At 36.7% G+C, this 12692-nt stretch overlaps 1 protein-coding gene across 1 annotated transcript; it reads left to right on the forward strand.

Moving 5' to 3' along the window:
* The first annotated feature begins 7895 nt into the window (after window positions 1-7895).
* Window positions 7896-9791, forward strand: LOC149141945 (cytochrome P450 77A1-like). Its single transcript, XM_089448750.1, has one exon. The coding sequence runs from the start codon at window positions 7956-7958 to the stop codon at window positions 9576-9578; it is 1623 nt and encodes a 540-aa protein (XP_089304876.1). The 5' UTR covers window positions 7896-7955; the 3' UTR covers window positions 9579-9791.
* The last annotated feature ends 2901 nt before the right edge of the window (window positions 9792-12692 follow it).

Below are 12692 nucleotides of genomic sequence, written 5' to 3' on the forward strand. Positions count from 1 at the left end.
ATTAGACTCAACATTTCTTGCCCGTCTTGTTCACACATTGACAATTTTCAACTTGCATATATTTTTCTTTGTTCATGCCCCCATAATTCTTAGGAGCACCATTCCTCATGATTTCCAAGAATGGCCTTTCCTTCCCATACGCCCAATGATATTCCATGTTTCTTGGAACCAATCAAGTAACCTTACCTATTTATTTTAGCATGGTAATTACAATCAACATTTCCCTGCCATCACACTGGTCATAATGTTTTCATGGATAAATCATTTATCCTCATGCTATGATGCTTCTCAACTAAAGGCTTATCACACCACCACCTCTTCATCCCTTCACTACATCATCATATGAAGAATACATTTGTATCTACATGTGTAAGCCATGTAATATTTAGGGTTAAGAACTTTCCTTTGTTCCATTCTTATGGTGATCATATTACAGTATATTTTATTCATATGAACCCAGCTAGTCCACCTACCTGTTCTATCCTCCTTTCTACCCTCTATTTATTGCCTTACACCAACTTTGTCTGAGTCTTATATTTTCTATTTGGGTTTCACTCAATGCTTCCTAGGGTTCCATTATTCCTATTTTCACACCCAACAATGATCATGACTCAAATCATAAGGAAGACAAGAATAAGCCCCAAGGGTTAGCTCAATTTTTCAAGTTCTTGTTGCTAAAAGCGCCTTGCTAATGGGTGGTCATGGGGTAAATTCTCCTTGAAACCCTCGGGGTTAAGTTCTGCTAATAATACGACGGGAAGTGATCCCTTCAGGTGGATTTTCTACGATATTTCCTCATAGAAAAAGGAAGACAAGGATAAAAGAAAATGAAGGATCATAAAATATCATAGCATAAATACAAAACCACAAAGAAGGTATCATGGCCATGCATAAAATCAACAGTCAAAACAACAATTCAAGTACAAATCCAATTGCGAAACACAAAATACGTGAAACATTCAACAAACCACAACAATTCAATCCCCATGAGTTTTGGTATTCAATATGTCCTTCACCCATATATATATATATATATATATATATATATATAAGTCAGACCAAGTCTTCATCCAATATTTATGGAAATATTAAAATTTCAGCACCCCTCAAAATGGTTCAAGGGAGAAAACTTTCCAACACACACACACACACACACACACACACATAAGGGAGACTGAGGGGGTGCTCCCTCCTTTCCTCCAACATTACATGTTGCTGGTTCATGTGTTTAGGGCTCACATGAAGCTCTCCCTTTTTGGCTGTCGATTAGGAAAATCGCATCTCAACTGTTCCCCTCCACAATTCCAAAATGATATTAGCTTCATTTCCTTCTCATTCTTACAAGGCCTCTTCCTGATTTTGTTGAAAACAAAAGACAAGAATCTACTCTACTCTTCAGCGGAAACCAAAATTGATTGATGAAAACAAGAAGAAGAAAAGGAAGAATACCAATCACACATAACACAATATTTCTTTGGGGAAAGAAACTACTCAAAACCCTGACTATCTATATTACATTACCCAGAATATCTGAGAAGAAAATACAATGCTTGTTCAACCTGAATAATTCCTTCATAAGTATAATCTATCTCTCTGCCTCACAAGCTAGCTCAAGCCAACACTTAGACAATTCTGCTACCTGCCAAGCCCCTACTTCCTTGTGCAATTTCTAAGATTATTAGCCCATATTTAATTGGGAAATCCACTCTCCATAACTGCACAATCCATCCATAGGCGCTCAACTCATTGCATGCACCATTTGTACAACTCAGAAAATTATATAACTAATTGTACATTGTCCTTGAACTCTAATCTCACCTAGGTCTTCAAATGAACTTACATGCATGAGTTATTTATGAGTGAATCTTCAGTTAACTGGTGTGGTACTGAGGATGCACTAGTGCTTGTCCCCACTAATAGACCTCCTACTAGTTCCTCCAACAATTAGAACTAGTTTAACTGACTATAACTCAGTTAGACTAAGTTATCTAATTACAACTCAAAAGAACTCAACCCGAGCCCCTAAAATTTAGGGATCACTCTACATGACTCTAGATAGACTTCCAAATTGAATTTCCTAAGTTAATTTAACTTACTTAACTCTTACAAGTTTCCATGAGAATAGAATTTCGATTTAATTCACAATTTGATTCAAGGACAAATTAAAATGGAATTTCTTGTTGCTATTTTTAACACTTGTTAGCATGAACTTCCTCTTCTAAGGATAAGGTTTGTTGAAAAAACTCATGCATGTATGACATGTGTTTTTGCAGCATCGGGCTCAAATCTTCTAGCCCTTGTTGCTTCCTGGAGATCCTTTCAATCTATGCCTTGCAAATCTTTAGCTTAGCCTTCAAGCTCTTGAAGGTCCTTTCTCTTTCACAGGAGTTTCCCCTCTTTTGTTCATGTTGAATTCTACTAGCCATGTCTTTTCTTCTGTTTTCCACTTAGTCTTCTTATGTGCTATCACACACCCACTCAAATGTTAGTGCATTAATAAAACATAAATAAATATACCAATTGCCATCTTACCATGCTAAGCTGAGCATGTTAGCCTACATTTTTTCCTTCAAAATTTGTATCAGTCGCATATCTCAAACCATGACACAAATTAAACATGTACATCAACATGGTTTCGAAAATCAGAAATACATGTATATGTCAACATGTTTACCATCATGGCATCACATTTTTTTTTTAAATCAATCATTTTACCAATACCATCAACATTAATTAAAATCACCCTCTTTACCGAGACCATCTTTAAAAAAAAGCCTTTAAATTTTAAAATTTGACCTTCTTCATCAACCAATATTATCATTTTTTAAAGTTTAGCCTTCTTGCTAAGACCTGCAACAACCATTAAGCTCAACCTCTTTACCAAGGCTAGATACAACTATTAAATTCAACCTCTTTTCTAAGGCCAACAATTAATGCATTTGCAACCTCAAAAAGGTCAGTAGAAAGGCATCCATCACATAAGCTTATGCCATATTTATAATTTATAATTATCACATTTATGAAATTAATCATGGATATGCATGTGATCCACAATAAACACATAACCATTCAATCATGGCGCTACAACCAACACCCACTTGCACAAGCAAGCAATCATCGAAACACATCACTCTCTAATAGAGTCACAAATTATCATGTCTCCAATCCACCTAGTCTATTTTCCACATAACATAAAAACCATGATATTACCCCATCCTAATCAACACACAAACACACACACACACACATATATATAGCAAGCAATACTATGCAGATATAAGCAACACATGTATTTCCTAAAATCCCTCATATCATATGAACATTTACATACACATTTCATTCCAAGTATGCAAAGGAACACCATTTAAGAAACAATGTTGGTACTCTACAAACAACCATACACATAGCCATGCAGGAAGTTCCTATAACAAACAAAGAAATGACAAGCATTCAAAATCACAATAATAGGTTGTCCAAACCTTCAAGATAAAAGGTAGAAAACACATGCAATGCCAATGCATCAGTTAAAGAAACATGTTAGAAACGTCATTTCAATCAACGTCCACTCTATAAACCAATGCTAAAACACATAACCACATTCACATTAAGCTACTATACTTAGAGCTAGAGGTCAACTTCTTCTCTAGAGGTGCATTGAACCTTCTACTTTGACATTATTATGTAATAGAGCTCTAATCTATATGCCCAAAGGCCTAGTGTTGAACCTTTACTCTGATACCACTCTATAACACCCCCCCTTCCACTAAACAACCAATACTAAGGGTAGAAGAAGGTATTCCTATCATTGACTCGACCTTCATAGTCCTATCATGGAAACGAGGACTTAAAATTTTGTCACATTTTAAACTCCTCAAATCTTAAAATAAACATCTCCATTACGTCCATCTTATCGAGAGATTTCTGGCGATAATTTTTTCCTCAATCCAATTCTCAAATCAAAAGATATGGTCATTTAAATATTTGGCCAATAATATCTTGCCATGTCATCGAGCTTTGCTACATAGAACTCACGTGGTCCCCATTTGGTGCCCACATGGCATCCCATCTCACTGCTATGTCATTACACTAGCGGTCCATGTCATATGTTGTTCCAACTAAGCCAATGTGGCGTAAGCCACCTCACCACACGTGGTCCTCCTTTTGAGCCCACATTACTCTATTTTCATGCTACAAACTCATTATATTGCCCGAGGTCTAAAACCTCAGGACATGAGATTTTCCATCCTCAACCAATGATATCTTTTTCTACCAGACTCCATCAACATCAACCCCTCAAGCCCATTATACATAGCACACCCACTTTCATGCGTAGTGGTCCAATGCCGCAGGATGGAAACTTTGTCGTTGCGTGTTAGACATGTTTTTCTATCCAGGGCTTCTTCTATCGCCATGCTCCTCCATATCTCGTTTCCATCGATCCTATTCTTGGGGTGGCATGTAATTTCCTTTACGTGAGCTAATTAGAATTTTCTTTGTCTCGACCTCCATCTATTAACCCTTATCCCCTAGCTCAACCCTAACACCCTTCCAAAACTTCTGGAACATAACCCCCTTTTTACATCATTTGCCAGGATTTTCTTTGTCCTCATGTAAATATTCATTGTTGTCACTCTAACATCATCCCTCCCATGTGGCTTCCTTAGGGTATGCCATGTGTTACCTATTTTTCACTCGTTTTGCCCCATTGAAAGGTCATTAACACATACCATGTGGTAGCCCACCTAGGCACCATGTCACCCCCAAGCGAATGTTAGATTCCACCATGCCCTGAATCCTACTAGGGTTTCCGACCCTTTGTGCAAATTAAAAAATTTTGTTACAAAGTAATTTAGTGCTTCTAGCCTTAAGCTTCCATTTGAAAAATATGATGGTTTGCTCACTAATGACCCATATTAAAATTCAAACCCCCCCTCCCCTTGCTAACATGGAAAGGGGGGTCTTCTATCATAGTTTGCATTCATGGTTCCACGGCCCTATCCAACGACTACAAAATGCTTGTTTATTCTGATAGTGATGATTAAAACATAGATCCCCACCCCCTTGATAATGTGGAAAGGGAGGGGGCTCTGCTACTAAATCTCCACCATCCATTGATGCATGGTTCTCCATCGTCGATTAATATACACATATATATTTGTACCAGGATGCTTTGACACTTAGTCGATTTCACTTATCCCTCCTAATCTTATAAACCCCTAACCTAACCTGGCATGTAATTATATGATTATAAGTTATCTCTCCATGGATAGAACTTGAGGAAGAGAGCTTCAGGGAATTTCACACATATTCATCACCAATGGGAGTGTAGAGATGCACCTATCTCCACCTAGCAACCAATTTCCCTTGAAAACTCATGAGATCAAACCTCCTTCTTTCCTTTATATTACTTAGTTCCTTGGCATTTTTCATATGTTTTATTCGTTTCCTCTGCATTCACTTCACAACACTGCTCTCAAGCTTCTCAGGGAACTCTTGCTCCTCTTCCCTAGATTTCCTGCTTGTGTTGTTCCATGTTTTTTTTTTCCTCCTATTCTCTCTTTGTTCCCCCTAAGGCTGCATGGGTTTATTTATGTTGTCCCCCCTGTCTCTTTCTCCAACCACGTTCATGATTTTGTTGTGACCAAGGTGGTTGTGGGTGTACTATCCTGCCAGCGCAACTCTTTTGATCAATTTCTTGTCCTTTTTGCTTGTGGACTTTCCCAAGATAAGTGCGGGCTTATCCTCTCTTCTCCCGCTGAAATCGATTGTGTAGTAAGTCATTTAAGGCCCAACAATAAGCCCATGATTGGTATTAATAACCACATCCTCCAACTTTCCAAGCAACCTCCTCCCCAAGCTCTGAAATCTATGTCCCATCTCTTAACTATTTATATTTTAATTACAACAATTATTACAATATTAACAAGAGGGGATTAGCCCAAAGGGGCTGTCACAATTTAGTTTATAGCTACTTAAGAACTATTATGTTAACGAACAATATGTTATGTTTTAATAGTGTATTTGGATGAAACCTATGGGAATTTTGTATGGTTAGTTAGTCAAATCTTGATGCTGATTTTGTAGGACTATATGTTTATCTAGATAGCCTAGAGCTTTTAGTCTTTTGAAAAACATAGTAGATACTGATTTTGTAAGATTGTATATTTATCTAGCTAGCCTAGAGCTTTTAGTATTTAAAAAAACATAACTCTAGAACTAATATGTATTTATATGTTATCTTTAATCCTCTATAAATAATAAAATATAAATATTTTCTAATGAAAAAAAAATATTCTTTAAAATTATATCTTATTATAAAAAATTACACTTAATTATTATAATAAATTTAAATTAATATATTATTGATTCATCTTATTTTTATTTTTCTTTTCTTATAACTCATCTTAGAAATAAAGGTAAATTACATATATATCATTTAATTTAATTTAATTTCATTATATTTTAAAAATTAAAATTAAATATAAAACTCAATGCAAAATTAGGATTAAATACTGAACTTACATATAAGTGAATAGATATGTCGTGATCACTTCATCTCCTTCTAATATGGAGAAAGTTGAAAAATCCCGGCTCCGAAACTGCCTAGACCTTTGCAACAAAGATCCAGCAAATATGATTAAATAGAAATGAATTTTATTTGCCCCACCTATTTATTTTCATTAATTTGTTACTCCAAGAAAACACAGTCGAATTTCCGTGAGGATAATCATGGAAGACAAAACAGATTTAGTGAATTTGATTAAGATATGGAACTTTCACTTTGTACTAATCTGGTTCTCAACACTAAACTAAATTCTGAGTTCCATAAATTATAATAATCATAATCATCATCAAACTTTTTCCATAAATTATAATTTTCATCAAAAAGTGTATCATCAAACTTTTTCCATAAATTATAATTTTCATCAAAAAGTGTATATAGGGGTTAGTATTTTTTGGATAGTTAAAATTTTTATGGTTTAATTAAAGATTAATTTTCATCCATTTTGGTTGTGAAAAAGGGTGTTGTAAAACACTAAAAGAAACGTGGGAAGAAGGAGTGTGTAATTTTGCTTTTCTCAAAAAGTAGAGACAGCAGAGAAAGTTATGTAGATATGGAGGCAACTAGTTTTTATGGAAGATTGGAGACAGCAAGGAAAGTTATGCAGATATAAAGGCAACTAGTTTTTAGGAAGACTTGAGACAGACAACCAGAAAAATTCTGCAAATATGGAAGCAACTAGCTTTTAAAGAGAATTTGTCCAGCCACCAAAAACAATAGAAAAGAATTAGTCCAGAAACTGACCACATTTATTGACGGACCTGACGAGGAAAAAAAGTTAAATACAACAACCAAATGGTAAAACAATCTCTCCCCATAAATTATCTCTACGCTTTAAAATAGTTTCATTTCATAAAATAAAAGAAAAGAAATATCAAATTCCAAGGGAGGAGATGCGCATTGACGGTGCAAAGAGTTACCGATTTAACGCCACAGTCAAAGGCAGGGAGGGCAGGGTCATTCTCGGCGGAAAGAGAATGAAAAAACACACAAACCGCCAAACCAAAACAAGGGTCCGCTAAAGCAAAACAAGGGTTAAAGCGCACACTGGCAATTCATTCAATGAAGTAGGAATCTTCCTTGTGATGTACAGACAGTGCTGTGCAAGTCCAATCAAGGGGAGGTCAGTTAGTTATGAGAATTAATGTAAACACAGAAAAGTTGCCATGGACCTTCTCCTGTCACGGTCGCCGAAAGTGATTTGTTTTTGCTGCCCACTTTCACAAAGTAAAACAGGTGGGCGTGTTAGCAGGGACACTAAAATCAGGGCAGGTTGGGGGACAGTGTATAGTTGGGCGGAGTTAATATCGACTCTGACAATTAGTTGAAAATTGAAGAGCCGAATGGGAGTAGTAGCGCTGGATTCTACATATATTTATGCAACTGCAGGTCAATGAATGAGGAAGCAGCAGCAGCAGTAGCGATGGAGTTGGGAGTCAAGGAAATGTGGTCTCAGCTTGCAGGCGGCCATGGAAGCTACAATCGTCTGGTGGGTGTTTTGGTAGTAATAGTTTCTCTGGCAGTTTTTTATTTGAAGAGTAGAGGTTCGAAGAAGCGTCTGCCTCCAGGGCCGAAGGGGTGGCCTCTGGTTGGAAATTTGTTTCAGGTTGCATTCTCCGGGAAGCCCTTCATGTATGTGGTGCGAGATCTGAGGGAGCAGTTTGGTTCGATTTTCACGCTCCAAATGGGGCAGAAGACGCTCGTAATTATCACCTGCCCGGAAGTTGCACACGAGGCACTCATAGAGAAGGGGACGCTCTTCGCCAACAGGCCGCCCGATACTCCGACGAAATTGTACTTCAGTGCCAACAAGTGCTCTGTAAATTCCGCTGAGTATGGATCTGTGTGGCGCACTCTGCGGCGGAACCTTGTGTCTGAAATGCTGAACCTGTCAAGAATCAAGGACTTCAGCTGGATCCGCGAATGGGCCATCGATCGTTTGATTCAGAGGCTGGAAGCCGAGGCGGGGGACAATAACGGAACCGTGCACGTGTTGGCCAATGTGCGGTTCTCGGTTTTCAGCATCCTTCTCTGCATGTGCTTCGCGAGGCAGTTGGAGGAAGACGTCATCATTCACGTGGATGACGTCATGAAGGACATATTGCTCATCGTGGAACCGCAGATTCACGACTTCTTGCCCATCCTCAGGCCGCTGTTTGCCAAGCAATGGAAGCGCATCAAGGAGCTGCGGCAGATTCAGATGGACAGCATTCTCCCGCTCATCGAAGCGCGGCGCGCGGTACTGAAACAGCGAGCTACTGGTAATGGGGGCGCGAATGGCGGCGAAGATGGCGGCGGGCGTGACGGTGCCCATGCGTATATCGACTCGCTCATGAAGTTAGAGCTGCCGGAAGGGCGCGGGAAGCCCAGTGACGAAGAGTTAGTGACCCTGTGTTCGGAGCTGCTGTCTGCCGGCACCGACACCACGTCTACTGCGCTGGAATGGGCAATGCTTCGCATGGTGCTGCACCCCGATATTCAGGAGACTCTGTACCGCGAGATCGTTGCCGTCGTGGGTGACAGGAAAGTTGAGGAAAGTGACATCGAGAAGTTGCCGTACCTCAACGCCGTGGTGAAAGAAACCCTGCGCCGACACCCGCCGGGTCACTTCGTGCTGTCTCATGCCGTTACACAGGACTGCAAGCTCAGGGGTTATGACATTCCGTACGGTGCTAACGTGGAGTTCTACACGGCGTGGATGTCATTCGATCCTCGCATTTGGCCGGACCCCATGACTTTCAACCCCAACCGCTTCCTGGACCCGGAGAACGAGGTGGATATCACGGGGAACAAGCAAGTGAAGATGATGCCCTTTGGGGTGGGGCGGAGGATCTGCCCCGCCCTCGGCCTTGGGACGCTGCATATCAATCTTATTTTGGCCCGTATGGTGCAGGCCTTTCAGTGGTCGTGCCCACATGGTGACACCCCCGATATCTCTGAGAAGTTTGCGTTCACCGTCGTCATGAAGAATCCGCTGCAGGCATCCATTAGGAAAAGGGCTAATGCTCCCTTCTAGCTCCCACTATATTACTGTTACTACCCTCCATTGCATTACGTTGCTTACGGATTTGGTGGTCCTATGCCTAATTTCGTACCACTAAATTGCTATTAATCTCTATTTCTTATAATAATGAATGAAGAGGCCACTATATGTACGCCAATAGGAGTGGAGTAGTTTATTTAGTCTATTGAATTCTTAGTCTTTAAATAATAAAAATGTTTGTATGGATGATTCTTTAAATGCATGGATGATTTAGATTTATTAATTTGATAATATATATATATATTTTTTTCTTATAATTGATTTTAGATTTTTTTTTGTTATCTATAAGGATTATGAGATTGAATCATATCATTACATTATAGTTTTCATTTTGAACTGGTTAATTCTTAGGATAAAAGAGAAAAAATCAATTTATTTAAAAATTTGTTATGAATTAGCTATTAAGAGTTGATCATCAAGAATTAGTTGTTTGCTACTTCCACTCTATTTTGACATTACAAAATTTCAACATTAAATAGCTATTTTGACATTACAAAATTTCAACATTAAATAGCATATAAATGTTTTGATTGTTGTAAGTGTTTATGAACCATTTAATTTATATCACTGTGCTAGTTATATATTATTTATACAAAAAAATAATAAATTTCTACAATAAACGCTATTGCAAAAATGTAATTTAATTCATTTTTGTTTTTGTTTTTTTCAATAAATAACTTAATATATTTTTTGTTTTAGTTTTTTTTTCTCTTATTATTGAAATGGAATATATCCATACATTTAATATAAAAAAAAATACTTAATACTATCGATTTTACAATTTTAAGGATTAATATTTAGATTTTTATACTAATTAGTTTTTAATATATATAGATTTTACAATTTTATGCTTTAAAGAAAAATCTGAATACATATAAATTTTGCAATTTCACTTATTAATGTTTACAACTTTAACCATGTTTCTAAATCTCAAGTCAAATTCTAAACAAAACTGAGCTGATAATTTAATTCCCCAAAAAAGTAAAAACGATGTCTTAAAGTATAAGTTCAAAAGTAGGTTGAATAAAATGGTACGTGCGTTGCATACACATAAAACTCTGTTTTTTGCACTCTAAATTTAGCATACACCGCTGTGTGCAAATTTCATGTCTATAAGTCGATCGGTTAATACTCGAAATTTCTACTACCATACAGGGAACTAAATTTAGATTTGCTGCATGTATTTCCAGAGTTAGCATGTACCCATGGGATTAAGCTAATGAATTAGTGTGTTGTCTCCGTTACTTTCCGCTAAAATAGGACATTTTTAAAGCAACCCATTGCATTAATTAACACTGTTCATAGAAATAAATATCCATCCAGCTGAGTATAAGAAGTTTTCGGTATCATTTATTACATTAACATAACAATTATATCATTTGTTTTGCTAAATGACCTGCTCTTCAAATATTACATTAAAATTGTACGTAGGAATTTAAGAGTCTTTTAAAAAATATATAAGGAAATTCTAAAAATACTTAAATTTGCATAAGAATTATGATAAAAATACTTAAATTTGCATAAGAATTATGATAAATTAAATAGTTAGTAAGAATTATGATAAATTAAATAGTTAGTAAAAGTTAATGGAGAACAAAAAAAAATATTTTATGGTACATTTTACATTGTTAATCTGAAAAGTCATAAAAAATAATTAATTTTTTTTTTTATTATTATTAGAGTTGAACATATATATATTTAAAAAATTCCAAAAGTCTATGGGGCATCTAAAATCTTGAAGTTTGACAACTGTAATTTAGATTGACAAAAATTTATGCTGGATTTTATCGAAATTTTGACGGATTTTCCATAATTTTCCCAAAAAATTTGAAGCCTCCTTAGACTACCACTAAGATTTTAACAATACCATGATTTATTAATATCACATGTAAAAAAAAAACCATAACTCATGTTCACATGACACATGTTTACCTGGTATTTTTTTTAATTAACCAATTTAGTTAAAATGGAAAAGGGGCCATAACTACTTTTTAGATAAATCCCAACCTTTCATTTGTGACTACTACTAAGAATATTTTAGAATACCACCTACCTAATAAGTATTAATAACTAAATTAAAATTATGACGAACCTATTCCAAAATAAACACATTTATTCTTTTAATAAATATTATGGGTGGTAGAGGGGAGGGGTGGTAATTTTTTGCTTTGAAAACATATATATGCTTGGGGTTTAGGTCAGGTAAGCCTATATCAAGGTTTGAGGCAAATTGTGAATATGAGAATTCAAGGTGATTGTTTTTAGTGATTCTTTGAATATAATCCACTGTTTTTATTCAAGATCTATTCCCTTAGATGCAAAGCTAAGTCATATTTTCAAGCAGATTTATAAGTTGTATCAATCTATCCCGATAGCTCCAAGGTTCATCACATGGCTAATTTGGGGTCAAGGCTAAATCAAGGTGAACTTTGGTGGAAGGGAAAAGGTGAGTGTGTGTTCATTTGGTTGTTTATAGCTAAGGAAATTGGCAAAGGCAATGGCTAAGGCTTTGGAAAAGAAAAATGACATTTCTGGCACATTTATTTATGAAAATAATGGAAATTAGGAGAAAAATGAGGTGAAAGGTCACAGGTTGCATGCGAGGAGGAAAATGAAGGAAAATAATGGAAAACGAAGAAAATAGAGGCCTCATTCATAAAAAGGTTTCTGAAGATTAGTTGGTAACCTTTTGGAAGTTTAACTTTAGAGCTCTCTCATTATTCTCTCTCTCATACTCTTAACACTTAAGAGTTTTCTTGGAGCACTTTGGCATTGGAGCAAGAAAAGCAAAGAAGGCAAGAGGAAATGAAGATCAAGCAGGGAAAGACAGAATCCAACATCTACAACAAGATTCATTGTAGGTATCAACTTGCATGTGTATCTTCCTTGCTAGATTTGGCATCCATGGGATTGGATGTGTTTCTTTTCTACGATGCCATGGGTTTTGCCAGGTGTGACAATATTTTCAGCCTAGCCTCGCCATTTCCTAATATCTTTGATGAGATGGGTTCTCTCATGCAGTTTGTGTGGGATGGTCGAATTGGATTCAAAGCTGAGTGGCGTGGATCTCCGAATTGACAAACACAT

The sequence above is a fragment of the Pinus tabuliformis genome, chromosome X (assembly GCF_031772625.1).
Source record: "Pinus tabuliformis cultivar Carrire ecotype Pingquan chromosome X, CPIR1, whole genome shotgun sequence".
In the NCBI taxonomy this organism is placed as follows: domain Eukaryota; kingdom Viridiplantae; phylum Streptophyta; class Pinopsida; order Pinales; family Pinaceae; genus Pinus; species Pinus tabuliformis.